Source organism: Fusarium solani (assembly GCF_023522795.1).
Source record: "Fusarium solani strain SB1 chromosome Unknown bctg00000006, whole genome shotgun sequence".
Lineage (NCBI taxonomy): Eukaryota > Fungi > Ascomycota > Sordariomycetes > Hypocreales > Nectriaceae > Fusarium > Fusarium solani.
The window spans coordinates 1,892,481-1,906,463 of record NW_027072151.1 but is presented as its reverse complement, the minus strand read 5'-3'; the positions used below and the strand labels follow the sequence as shown (position 1 = coordinate 1,906,463).

At 52.8% G+C, this 13,983-nt stretch overlaps 4 protein-coding genes across 4 annotated transcripts; 1 reads left to right on the top strand and 3 right to left on the bottom strand.

The window, feature by feature from the left end:
- Positions 1–1,062: 1,062 nt before the first annotated feature.
- MRS44_010318 (uncharacterized protein) lies at positions 1,063–3,006 on the bottom strand (the record flags this gene model as incomplete). Its single annotated transcript, XM_046284115.2, has 1 exon — positions 1,063–3,006. One exon carries the CDS (start codon positions 3,004–3,006, stop codon positions 1,063–1,065), a length of 1,944 nt encoding a protein of 647 aa, XP_046131241.1.
- A 1,768-nt stretch (positions 3,007–4,774) lies between these two features.
- Positions 4,775–5,790, top strand: MRS44_010317 (uncharacterized protein; the record flags this gene model as incomplete). Its single annotated transcript, XM_065620070.1, has 2 exons — positions 4,775–4,952; positions 5,141–5,790. 2 exons carry the CDS (start codon positions 4,775–4,777, stop codon positions 5,788–5,790), a joined length of 828 nt encoding a protein of 275 aa, XP_065476259.1.
- A 1,255-nt stretch (positions 5,791–7,045) lies between these two features.
- On the bottom strand, positions 7,046–7,730 carry MRS44_010316 (uncharacterized protein; the record flags this gene model as incomplete). Its single annotated transcript, XM_046281261.1, has 2 exons — positions 7,046–7,630; positions 7,683–7,730. The coding sequence occupies 2 exons, from the start codon at positions 7,728–7,730 to the stop codon at positions 7,046–7,048; spliced, it is 633 nt and encodes a 210-aa protein (XP_046131243.1).
- A 3,395-nt stretch (positions 7,731–11,125) lies between these two features.
- On the bottom strand, positions 11,126–13,735 carry MRS44_010315 (uncharacterized protein; the record flags this gene model as incomplete). Its single annotated transcript, XM_046269891.2, has 3 exons — positions 11,126–11,245; positions 11,317–13,657; positions 13,713–13,735. 3 exons carry the CDS (start codon positions 13,733–13,735, stop codon positions 11,126–11,128), a joined length of 2,484 nt encoding a protein of 827 aa, XP_046131244.1.
- Between the last annotated feature and the right edge of the window lie 248 nt (positions 13,736–13,983).

Sequence of the window (13,983 nt, the reverse complement as noted above, 5' to 3'; positions counted from 1 at the left end):
GAAGAGCGCCCCCTAGAGGCAATAAAACCTGCTGGAGTCAGGGGCATTTGCCTTCTGGGAGCCGCTAAAAGTGCAAGGACTAGAGAAAATGTCGGGTTCCTTGCATCCATTGGATCCATTCGTCTCTAGTAGATTAGCTACTGACGATGGTTGGATTAGAAACTATGAAGCCTCGGAGATGTTATCACCGTCTTGAATAGGAGGTTTTCGGCCATTAATGTGGCTAAACACACCATGGCTCAATGGCTGGCACCATCATGGATGTGTAAAAGTGGCTGACTATTCAATTCCTTCCGCCTTCCAGGGAGGCTGACATTCAAGTCGCCCAGCCATGTGTTTTCTATAAATGTGCAATTTATTGCCAACTGCGTTGATATAAACAATACTCTTCGCGCCCACATGAGAGACGCTAATCAATTATGCTTGGGTGGCTTATGGGAGAGTTGCCCTGTAAATCTACGCACGTTTAAGTTATTCCCGGGCTGCCAACTCTAACTTCAAACTCTATGAGTCTACCTCGTAGGAATAGGTAGGGGAGTGGATATTCGGGTCGTTATGGGACTCGGATAGTTGAAATTCATTATCACTAAAAGTATCATTGCCGAATTCTCGTCAGTGCCTACTATGATATGGTAGCAACCAAAGAGTAGGAGGCAAGGTCCAGGGTAAAGACAAGTTCTTAGAGTGTCCCTTTCACCATTCATTTAGTCTTTGCATTAATGTCCATATAAGCCAAGCAGATGCATGTTAATAGGCTTGTCGGTGTGCCAAGCACCTTCCTCTGCCTCTAAACTAGTACCATAGGACACAATTAAGTAGCATGGAGGGAAAATCACATATGATGGAACACGCCTATAACAAACGGGACATGATAGATTCTTCAATAATACAGTAGTATCATAACTATTTACCTCACGATCAAATAAGGCATCAATTCATTATATAAAGGCATACCACTTAAACTCTACTATGATTGACAACTGGCCCCAGCTTCATTTACCCTACGTCTGTACCCGAAACTCGAAAGTCAAGAACATAATCGCCATGAAGTCCCTATGATACTCATCTAACCAAGATCGACCTTTCTTCGGCTCTCTCTAGAATCTCACCGTCCATGACTCCATCGCAATACGCCTCACCCACAAACGAAAACTCTTCGCTGCCCTCTATTGGCCGCAACACGTACGGGATCCTCCCTCCCATAAAGATAACAACTTGATCTCCCTCAGCTGCGTGACTTGGACACATGCCAACATATCCCTTCCGTGTTAGGTACGGTTTCTTCCCATCCATGGCAGCCATGTTGCCCCTATACGAGCCAGATGGGAACCTCCGTGCCTCAAGCTCTGGAAAACGTGCTGTTCGCTCCTCGGGGGTTATGTTTGGCCATGATTCCAGTAGCTCAAGAATGAAAAGACAGTCAAGATACTCGTCGCTTGCGAGTGAACGGCCGGCGCGAGCGTTTGGCGTATCCTTGGTCCAGTACAAGTCTCCAACGGGTACTCGCCATACTGCCTCAGCCCGTCGTTCGTTATTGTCGTATATAGGCTCATCCTTGGTAGTCGATTTGGCGCAGAAGTCCACGATGCAGGATAGATGAGCTTGACACAGAGCGTGTGAATTGGACGAATGCCATCTCTCGCCTACTTCCTCAATTGTATCAACCATGTAACCCCTGATAGCCAAGAGGTTGGGGTCATGAACTGGCTCAAGGCAAACCTTGGTATCCCCTGAAGCAGCCAAAAGATGGTCCTCGCCACTCTCGTAAATGGTGTAGTAGGAGGCTTCAAGATTTGGCCTCCAGTCCGGCACCCAAGACGGGAGATGCTCCAGATCACGTTCTCTTGGAATCTGAGAGAACGACAGAAGCTCTACTCGCCCATTCTGAATCACCTTCCGGGCCACTTCGGTGAAAATGGGTGATGGGTCTTCAGAAGCGTAGTCTGGCTTGATGGCAAGCCTTCCCGCGTCAACAGCCAGACCCAGCAACCCATAGATGCGGTCTCGGTTTCTGGTCGCCATCGTGTCGCTATTGACGAACAGCTTTTGAAGCAGGTGAAGTAGCTCATCCCCTTCCCCGAGACTCTTGTTGAAGTTTTGCCTGCGGTGTCGTATGCTGAGGAGAGGCCTAGCACGTTGGCTTAATGCCGTGTACGCGAGTTCCCGAAACTTGGCGTCTGAATCTGGATGACTTCGTACTAGCTGACTTATCGCTGCTGACAAGATGTTGCAAGCTAATCGAACGAGTTCTACCTGGACTACTTTGTAGCCACAGACAAACACCGTGTCCTGGCAGAGGCAAAGCTCCTGAACTGTCCAGACTCGACGGAACCAGAACCTGTCGTTCCAGTTAACCGTTGCCTGCAAGAGATGTTCGAATTGTGGCCGCGCCAAGTCGACAAGCTCGTGATAGCCTTGTGTAAGAGGATGATCGAACTTGGGATCCTTCATTATGTCTTGCAGCAAAGGCAGATGCTCTCTCGTAAAATAGTCTTGAATTCCTAGGTCCAGTGCTCGTTGCCCAACTTCCTGCCATAAATTCATTAACTCATCAGATCTGTCTGCCTCGGGCCCAAGCCAGATCAACACTTGCTCGGCTTTGGTGTAGACGTCGGACATGAGGAGCACTTGATCTGCTTTCTCAGCATGGTTGCTTTGATCGATACAGATCTGATCGACCCATAGGACTATTGGCTCATATCGTCTCCTAAGATGTCGGAGGGCGGTGTCAAGAGCGGGAGTGATGGGCAAGTTGGTCCCCGAAATATTGAGGGAGCATGTCCTCTCAGGTGTGCCCCAAGTATATGAGACTGCTTTGTAGGCCTTTGGTTCGGATATTGGCGTGATAGTAAGATGACACGAAAGATGACTGGAGAAGCGATGGTCGGCTGATTCGGATGTTGTGGCTGAACTTGATGGAAGAAGTTCGATTAGGCGGATGTGGGTTGCCGCCGAGGGCAGAGAATAGCTGTCATAGTCGAAAGCACTGAGATGTTGCTTCTCCATGACTATCTCAAGATAAGCCCAGGGGTTTGACCAACTGGAGAGTGCAGTGTGAAGGAGTTGAAGAGAAAGTGATATAATGTACGTGGCTGTGAGAGAAATACCCCGCGCTCAACTTATCTAATACCCTCTGAGCGTAGTCGTCCTTATCCCTGCTCGGTGTTGATTCTATACGTGAGTCTTGGCCTCCACAGTCGATGAAACCAAGTATAGTCGTTCCAGACTTACTAGCAATACGGTAAATGCATAGGTATTATTAAAATGCGTGGAAACGACGCATCCTCGGTACGCCGATACCATCCCGAAGTTTATATTGCCTCAAATGTTCAATACACCCAAACTTTAACATGTGTTCTAACTCACTGAAGAGCATACTGACTTGGAGCATATTATTCTGCAGGCACTACCTGTGAAATCTTCCACATCCTGCATGCAGACTTGTAGTTATCAGGCCATGTTTTTGCATCAATCCACGCCCCATGGATCTGATTATTAGTCATGAACGGCAGTTGAATGATGTAAACAGGCCTGCCAAGTCCTGATATCCAGAAACACCAACTCACTTGGGTTGGTCCATCCTTTGCATCATGCTGATGGCTCCTCTTCCATGGAGGCACCATTGGGCTGCGACATTAAGACAGGCTCGTCAATTGCACTCTTGTTGACCTGATAAAAAAATAACGGCAACTCGATTCTCTGTGCCCCCCAACCATCCATGGCATGCCTGTTGGGACATCGGGGACAGCAGACGAGAGAGGTTGGAACAATGATGAACTCGAGAAAAGATGGCATCGTACGGATGTGTGAGAAGCCTTATTAAACCGGATCAACTCACTTGGAAAACCGAAACTCGTTTCCCCCCCGGCTCCTTGGTTTTGCTGGCTGGTTAAGCTCAATTGCCTAAGACATGGAGCTTGCCCTTATGTGCCCCTTTGCCGGCCTTTGGAGAGTCGAGATATGGAGAAAGATGTGAAAGAAGATACCAGGACCGTCAAGGTATCGTTTCTGTTGAATCTACTTAGCGAGCGGATTTCTAGGTCTCATTGTAGAGAAAGGGCCGACCATGATGCGGCCGAAGTGTCATGGATCTTCTCTGGACTCGCCCAAATACAGCAAGCTGCGGTTTCACATTTAAGAACACTGTTGCATAACTAATTATAGCCATCGAATATAATATCTGAAATTGAAGAGAAATGGTGTGCTAAGCATCTATTTGTTCCCGAGGGACTCTTGCTTGAGGTTATTCACTGTTTGGCGATGTCCAGCTTGGCGCCTATTTGCCTCCTGAACTATTGCTATTTATGTTGTCTCCGTTTGATCTTGTGATTAGAAATGCTGATTCTGGGATCCCAATAAGTAAAAACCATCAACTGTCTACCTACTCCTGTGCGCATATAAAGATCTTGAATACCTGCGTTAGTTTGGGTTACTTGATGGATTGACTCAAAAAACAAGAAACTGGTATGTATGCAGAGACCTATCTACCCATGGTTTTTGAACCGCCTCCATCGCCTCTCGGGCTGGGTTAAATTTGCAGTGTAACGTAGTGGTTGCCGATGTGGCCCTGGGGCTACCTTTATGGTAGCTAGTTATCGGTCATGCCAAGTCACTATACGGATGCTGATTGGCGCGCCCTCTCGTGGCGTTAGGCGGCAGGGGACGGCCAGGGACATGCCATGGAATGCCCCACCAAATTCAACATCAATCATCAACCTCAAGCTTGGAACCAACGTCTTGGACTCGATGTCGCCAACTTGATGGCCGCCAAATGATGGGCGAAGCTCCGCAGTCCCCTCGAAGACGCCACATCCTCTCCTCCATCAACCCAGACAAACCTCGGTCCAGAAGGAGAAGCGCATCACCGGACCGCGACGACGTCAAGAGGGAGCCATCGCCGAACACGACGTCACAGCGCCCCGACGATGACCGCGACGACAAGGATGCCGACAGTACGAGGCCTAGACGCTCGCGTCTCCGGTTGAAGGATCACCATAGATCCCGTCGCACGTCTCGAGACCGACACCGCGACCATGATGATTCTCACAGGCGTTCGCATCGTCGCCACCATCGACATCGCCGACGGCATCGCTCTCCCACTCCGCCTAACCCTCACGAGCCGGAACCTCTCGACCCCGAGGTTGCTTTCCGCGAGTTCTCTTCGACGCCATGGCCGATGATGAGGGTGCTGCGTACTGGGAGGGCGTCTACGGCCAGCCCATCCACGTCTACTCCAATGAGCGCGTGGGTCCTACGGGGTATCTGGAGCAGATGACGGAAGAAGAGTACGCCGCCCATGTGCGCCAGAAGATGTGGGAAAAGACGCACGCTGGTCTACTAGAGGAGCGTGCCCGCCGGGAAGAAGCAAGGAAGCGCAAGGCAGAGGAGGATCGCCTTGCGCAGAAACTACAAGAGGACATGGAGCGCAGTCTACGTCGCGGCGAGGAACGCAGGCAACGCCGAAGATGGGTCACACTATGGGAAGACTACATTTCCGCCTGGTCAGCCTGGGACGGCACCCGGGCGACGCTCGCATGGCCCGTAGAGAGCGGTCGTCGTGAGGACGTCGACGAAGCTGCAGTGCGCAAGTTTCTTGTCAACGGGCTGAATCCGCAAGAGATTGGGGAAAAGGCGTTTGTGGCGCAGCTCAAGGACGAGCGTGTGCGGTGGCATCCGGACAAGATACAGCAGAAGCTGGGAGGTCAGGTAGACGAGGATACGATGAAGGGGGTGACGGCTGTCTTTCAGATCATTGATAGACTCTGGGCAGACAGCCGGCCCAAGGTTTGAGGATGGAGCAGTGTGATACCCTTTTGAACAAGTTTGGTTATGTTTGGGGAGGAGAATGGAAGAAACAGCATCAAGCGAGTGTTGCCTACATGCTGCAGGGTCTTTCTTAGGTGTTCATCGCCTTGGAATCGTGGCGTAGTAAGCTTAGATGGGTATACAAGGCGATGCCAAGGAGGCCGTTGCTGCTGGCAGCATACTCAACGCATGCTGACAACCACCCGAGGTAAATCAACATAAGCTGACCCAAGGGTCCTGTTTCAGAATGACAAACGCATGGAATTCGGATCGTATTTCGCTCCAAGGAATGTTCTGGTGCCCCTTCGTACTCGGTAATGATATTGAGGCTAAGCAAGCAATAAAAAGAGGATCACGTTGGACCCCGAGAACATTCCTACACGCCCCCTTTAGACGAGGCAATTAATCACAAAAAGCTCGTGAAGGCATCGCCACTCATGAGGAAGGAATGAATGGGAGTGCGTTGACACCAGTGTTTCACTATATGGCGGAATAGGTGAAACGAGATCTCATCACGAATGTCAGCTACGGTGCAGCCAATCAAGACCAGAGAGGAATTTGTGCATACGGCTCTCTATGGAAGGAGGGCAAAGGATTACGTCGCCTCTCGTATTCCTTTGGCTTCTAGGACGTCATGGGCGATGCAGTGCAATGCTATGCTATGCGATTATTATATGCACGTCCCGTGTCAGCGGCCAAGTGGATGATGCTCGGCCAGTGAAGCAGCACCAAAGGTTGGTAAACCGGGCCAACACCCATGCCATGCACAAGTCTGGGGGATCGTCATTGGTACATGGCTGGCAGGGATTGTGGACATGGCCTTGTACGCCTCATGATGCATTAAAGTCGAGCAATCAAGTCTTCAATCCATGAACATGAGTGTGAATAAAAGAGTAAAACCCTTCTCTTGTTAATGATATAAAACGTTACAAAGTTATCCACCCCCATACTTCCAATCTCATCTCAGTCCACCTCTAAAAGTACTGTAAATAAACCAATTCCATCCCTTCTAGCGGCAGATGCTCCCGCGCTAGATGATTAAATCCCGAGTTCCCGCCACACCCCCTTGCATCCATCGGATTGGCTGGGGTTCGGACAGGCGAGGAAGACTCCCTTTTGATGTGTGTGTTGTTTTGTATGGCGTGTACAAAGAGAAAAAAAGATTTGACCGTTCGACGTTTTCATTCCCGCTTGGCTTTGCATGTGAAGACTGAAATTCAAAGTGGATCAAATCAACTCTTTACATGTTGACAATGACGGCGGCACCACCAAAGAGAGCACCCATGGCGATGGCAGCAGTGTGCATGGCACCCGAGTTGCCCTCGGTGGCACTGCTGGCGAGGGCACCGATCTCAGAGGTGGCAGCGGCGATCTCAGAGCTGATCGAGGCAGCGGCCTCGCCAGTAGCGTCGGCCACCTTCGAGCTCAGGCTGGCGATGCGGTCGCCGAGCTCGCTGGTCTTGCTGGCAATAGCAGCCGTGTCGACTGACTTGGTCTCGGTGCCAGTCTCAGTACCAGTCTCAGTACCAGTCTCGGTACCGGTCTCGGTCTCATCGGTGGCGGTGCCAGTCTCGGTCTCGTCAGTAGCGGTGCCGGTCACGGTCGCGGTACCGGTCTCGGTGACAGTCTCGGAGGCACCGCTGGCGGTGGCAGCGCTGCTGAGGCTCGCAACACGGGATGAGATCTCCTCGGCAATGGAGGAGGCACCGGCGGAAGCATCAGCAGCTCGGCTCGAGACGTCAGAGGCGATGCTCTCAACACGGCTGCTGACATCGCCGAGGATGGAAGAAACCTGATCCTCGCCAGGGACGGAGACGGACTGGGCCTATGTATCATGTCAACATCCGTATCTTGAACGGCTCATGCGTAATGCATACCTTGGCAAGGGCCATGATGGCGAAGACGGTAGCAGCAGAGTACTTCATTGTGACGGTGTTGTGTAAGTAGTGAGAGTGTTGGAAGGGTTTGAGTTCCTGAGTGAGTGATATCGATAACAAGAGTACTGGTCTGAGCTGGGATTGGACAACGGTGGATAGGGAGGAAGACTGGAAGCAAGAAGACAGAATCGACCGGAGGACAGGACGTTTTATGGACGGCCAAGCAGGCCATGGCATCTTGCATGGACGCTCTGTCGACACTCTACGGCCACGCCCCCTTCAGCCCCGGAGTCTCCGCTATTCCTCTGGGGGGCTCGGAGCATGGTTAGAGAGGCCTGTCGGGACCATCGATCGGTGCATGGGTGTCTGACACCTGACTGATGTCAGTCTAGACGACGGAACAGAGCTGTCTGTACCGGTACCCTCCCACTCCCCCCCTTCGGGGCCTAGACACATGGTCGAGCTGGCTCGAGGAACAGCCTGTGGCTTCAGCTGAGAGTCAGCGACTCAGCCTCCGAGGGAGACGAGGGAGACCATGCCGGTCCGTCTCACATTTGGGTTGAGTTCGGTTCTCCCTTGACGATATGTTGCCGGAAATAACCACGAGCTAGTCGATCCGAGGAGCACTTCGCCATGCATTTCAGGCAGCCTCATACGAGCCAAAACTTCGAACCTTTGGTACAGACCGCAAAAGTCAATCCGTCCTAGCTGCGTTCACCGTACCAAAAAGCCAAGGAAACGGTTGATTCGTTGGTACCTTGCTTTGGTTCGCTTTGGCTTGTCTTGTCGCCATGCCGTTTTCCGAGGTTGGAAAACCTGGAAATGGTGAAGCAACGGCTTTCAAACATGAAGCCAAGCTGCAAGATCCATCTCTCGCCCAAAACAGGAATTGCCCAGCGGGACGTCTCCCGTTCAAGGTAGACGGCAGCGGTAACATCATCATTCATCATGCTTTAGCCCATTGTAACAGGGGTGACCATATCCTCTCTTCTCCCCGTCGGAAGTCGCCATTAGCCATGAGGCTCTGATTGGGAGGGGGAAAAGTTAGTTGGCGATGCCGAGCCCGAGATGCTTGCTTGAAAGGGGATAAGACCATGGGCTAGTGCGCAGCTGCAGCAGAATGAGCCCTGGCGTTTGAGAATGCCTTGGTTGCCTTGCTTGGCTTGAGAGCTCGAGCTGACAGCAGCAGCAATCGAATGCAAATGTCGGATGGAGGTGGAGAAAAGGCCATCGCGTAATGGGAGCCGGGTCTTTGCGTCACAGTGGAGAGGTTAACAGCCGACCCCACACTTTCAATGGATGTCAAGTGCTCCCAGAGGTACCTTCCATCCTTCGTAGCTACCCACTACGTAGCAGGTACCAGGGAGCTTCCTTCTCAATGCTGCTGCTGCTGCTGATGAACCGTTATAATATTGCTGCAAGCCTTGGGACAGACAATCAGTCGACAACGAATGAATCAAGCGGACCTCGTACCTGAATCATTCTCGGTCTAAGTCCCTATCAAAGACATTGCAATCTTGTTCTCAAGGGGCAGGACATCGCATTGCATGAAAGATCCAGCTCCTCCCTTACTCACAGCCGACAGCTGTTGGATGCCAACTCACGTACAGTAAGCAGCTCTCACACCCGAAACAAGCCTCATTCGAAGCCCTGTTGGGACGCCCACCCAATCACACGCCGGCCGACAAGAGACACTTGCCATCCTCGCCGTTCCCGTCCTGTTGTGTTCCCCCCAAGGAGCTTGCTGTTCGAGAAGCGCCAGATGCCGCTAGCGTCCTGGGGATCGACCGATGCTCTGGGGCAGGGTAGGACTACTGCTGTAGGCTGTGGAAACTCCCGGACTTCGTCAGGGATAAGTAGGTATGGAGGCAAGGCCCATCTCTTCAAGGGAAAACAACACGCTGGGATTGTCGGCGGTATGCGATGTGATTTGCAACCCAGCACAGACCCTGACAGCAATGCCTTTCGTTCCAGGCGAGACCGCTACTATTCGGAGGAGAAACCAACGGCCAGGCCCGCCCTACACGAGACGTGCCTCTCTGGTCTGGCTGATGGATCAATATCCAGGGCCTTCCGCCTGCAGTACCTGTACCTGAACGCGCGGCACGCGACATGCAGCCCAGACGAGCAGACCAGAGTTCCAATGCATGCTTCGTAACTCCATCCCCGGCTCTTGTCTCGAGGTAGGTATGCTCCAGATCAACAACAAACACTGCCAGTCTCGGGGATCATCTCACATCCTTCAATCCCATGGATCCCATCATGCAATTGCCATCACTCGAGATCGTCCCGCACGGCTCATTAGACATTCATTCACTGGCTATCACTCGCCGCAGTGTCTCCCTTGCCCATCTCCCCGCAGCCTGCCTGCTTTTGCTTGCTTCTTCCCCCTGTCTTGCTTGGCTGACGCCACGAACAAAAACGTTGTCACACTCCCCGGGTTTGTACATCAAAGTCGCTGCATCTGTATTCTGGAGGTGAATGATCAACAAAAAGAGAATAGAACCTGGAAGTGAAATGTTCAATATCAAAAATATGGGCTGTGGGTTTTTTTTTTTACTCTTTCACACTCTCTCCGCTTTTTTTGTGGTTGTTTTTTTTATGGCGCCCGGTCAGTGGTCATGGTTGTAGCCCATTTGTAGTTTTTTGGAGAGAGGAGAGTTTGGTTTTAGTTGTGGAATGCAGAGTTGACCACTCGACCAGGCGCTGAGCACTTGTGTTCTTTTTGGGTTGGGAGTGAAAGAGTTAAACTTGGTTATAAAACTACCTCGCAGGCCTGATATTGACAGCGAGGACTCCTCTGACTGCCCGTGGTCGAGCGAAGTCGTCCACCGCTCTCTCTTCTGAGCCCCATGGCAATCCGTTGCCATGTCCCCGGCTTGGCACTACCGATCGCCAATGTCGCTATTCCGCTGCCTTGGTCTGTTGCTTGGCCAATGCGAGCCAAGCCTGCACCAGGCCTGCTCTCAGTTGCCATAGATGGGGCCTAGGTTCTCAGCCTTGACCCTCTTCTGCGTGAAATGGCCCCTGATCGAGATGCACGGGGGCCGCGCTTTAATGAGACATTGAATGCCCGTCTGCTTCAACGTTCGTTCCAAACAGGAATCGCCTCTACGCCACGCGCGCTCCCCTCAACAAAGTGGTTCCTTCATCAGGCTGGGGGCTGGGCCAAGCACCGGGCTCGTTCGAGGTCGGTTCGAGCTCACGAGCCACCTAGGCCACGGATGAATGGGGTGCGAGATTTCCAACAAAAGTCCTGTTTACCTGCGTCATCAAGGCTCTCCAGCTGGCCTTCAATGTCATATCCAACCAACGCCGTTGGGAGTAGCCGCAATCACTGCCATAGCCCGTCCCGTCTGTCAGCCCCCAAACGCCGATCTCCAGAGTCGTCGTCGTGAGACACCACGTACTCAACACACCCGCGCATCCATTTGCAATCCTTCTCAGACATCTCGGTATGGGGAGATACCCTTCTTGAGCTCTTCCACAATCTCTGCTGCCTCTAGCGTGCTCCGCGCCTCGAAATCGTACCGTTTGCTCTCCGTCGCTTTGTACACCACCAGCTATTTTTGGTGCGTCGTTAGAATCACACGTGACCTCGACATCAGATAGATGAGCACCAGCATGAACTTACCTTGACATTTGTGGGATGTTTCCGAGGCACTTTGCACCCGACCACATTGCTGAAGTGCACCGTCGTTGTTTTGCCTCCGCCGTCGTGTAACGCCTTGCCGCCCGAGGCTGGCATGATGTGGATGTACTCGCCGTCGATCACCAGGATGCGTTCGCTCATTCCTACAATGCGCATCGGCTGCTTTCGCCAGACCGTGTACTTCTTGTAGCTGGCGTTGCTGAGCTCATCCTGCTTCAGAGACTCTCGCGCCAGTGGGTGGCTTCCCACCATCTGAACCTGTTTCTTGCTCCGTTTCTGCGTCGAAGGATCTGTAAGCGGGAGCATCTTTGGTGATGAACTGCCTGGCGATCCAGTGATGGTTAACGGCCCGTCCGTCGCGAACCGTCGCCTGTACAGCTCCAGATCGGAGACGTTGCCGATCGACGATACGGGCCGGTCAATCATGACTACAGCTCCCGACCCGGGTAGCTTTAGTACATGGTTGGCCTTGTCTAGCTGTCTCTTTCGACATACCATGTCTAGCACTTCGGCTAGGTAGGTATCCGTTGTCACATCGAGAGTAACCATCTGACCTGGTGCAATGTCTGAAGACATGATGTGAATTCGGAGCAGCTTCTGTTGTCCTCGTGATGTGTTTGGAGCCGCGATGGGTGCCTGCGGCATGTCTGCTGCAGGCGCATTTGACCGGTACGTCGTCGTGACGATGGGATTCTGTCGTGGACGGGCGGCCAGGAAAGAGTTGACTTGCGGGCCTGGTGTGCCTCTGGGCGTGGCATCTTCATCCACTCGGCCTGGTTCTGCCGAGTCGAGGGCCACTCCACCACTCTCCTGTGATGTTACAGGCTCCTCTTCCTCCTCTTGTGGTGTAAGTTCCTTGTTCTCGAGATACTCCTCCTCCGAGGCCGCTGTCAAGGCAAACTCATCATAAGCGGTAGAATTCGACCGCATACGACCTCCACCTCGCATGGCAGCATTGTTGACCGTAGTAAACGAGGTCAATGGTTCCCTTCTCGGAACGGGAGGGAAATCATCATCCACCTCACCACCCTCTTCAACCATTCGAAGGGTCCACCAGTTGATGTTGAGCTTGTCCGAGGGGATAGGCGGGTCCATCTTCTCTTCATTGTAGCGATACAAGCTCAGGCCAATGAGGTCCGCCACGGTAACCACCCTCTCGGCGCCCTGCCCGTCCTGAACACGTGGGCGGATGAGCACTTGGAACGGCTTGCTTGGCGTCTTGGAGAAGGCGGCATAGATGCGCACGCGAATGGGGCCCTGCGTTCCCTGCCCGCTGAAATGGGCAAATCTGTGGAAGGGGATAGTGGGTTTCTTGTCCTTGGCCTTGAGCGCGGCTGACAACAAGCTCTTGGGCTGGGCGATGCTGAGAGGCCTGATCATGCTCATGGGTCTCGGGGGCGGCAAAGACCCAAGAACGATGGGATTTGTTGGTGGCCGAGATTTGCGAATCGTCGATTGTCGCACAAAGTTCTTAGGCGGTGTTCCAACAACCTGACGAGTGGGTGATCCAGTAATAGCTGGGTTTTCGACACCATCGAGGATTGATGCCGAGTCTATGCTCTCCACATAATCATCAGACATATCTGAAGCTTCGTCGGAGTCTTCTTCCTCTTCTGGCAAGAGGGAAGTGCCTACCCGATTGATGCCAGGCGTGGGCTCCTCAAGGATTCTCGCTTGAAGCTTCGCTGCCCTAGCTGCAGCCCTGGCAGCCTCTCGGTGTCTCTGGACAGTGGGAATGTCGATCTCGTTTTCGGAAGATATCTCGCTGCTGGTGACTGTGTCTCTTCGTGGCCTCTCCCTTACTGTCTCCAATGCCGACTGCGAACCTCGTCGGGGCGCCCTTGGTGATACTGCCCCTACCTGTCGTAGGTTGGTGTTTTGAAGTGGCGATGAACCTGCTCTATGCCTCACGGGCATCTTGGCGAACTTGATCTGTTGTGCGGCTCTTTGATCCGTGTCATCATCACTGTCGTCGCTTAGGTCGCTACTGTCGTCCTCTTCCATCTGTTCCCGGCGCCTGCGCCGCTTGATAGCCATCCCGGGCCCCATGGTATCGGATCCGCCAGCGGTGAGCATGCCTCCATCTTCATCTCCATCCTCGAGCGTGAGGCCTGCCTGTCGAGGTGCCTGGAAGTATTCGGAAGCAATAGCGGTAGGTATCGGGGGTGAGTGTGTCCGCTTGATGTGAGAGGAATTGGGTCGCCAGCCGGCGGCTTTGAAAGGAGCTGAGTTTAGGAAGCCATCGTTGACGGTCAGGAGGCGCTCGCCCACGCCGTCGGCGATCTCGTTGAGATAGCTTGTGCGGAGCTGATAGGACACGAGTCTAGGGGAATGCCATGTCAGTGGATGCTGGCTGTCGGGATTCGATCGCAACGTACTCTTCCAACTGAATGACGGACATGATGGCGACTGCTTCGGCGGGTATATATCACGCCAGTATCACGCCGATATCTTGGAATTCGTCATTCTAAGAAGCCCAGAGTTGAAGGTTTGAGGGGTGAGGAGCATTGGTAGGGAGCGTTGCGATAAGCTACCTATTCGTGGGGTTCAGGCAGCGCAGCCTCGTTCGCGTCTTGGATGCGCAAGGACCCATGTGGCTTGCGTCTGAGCACGGGCCACCATCGAGGCGAGGCAACAATGGGGCGCATT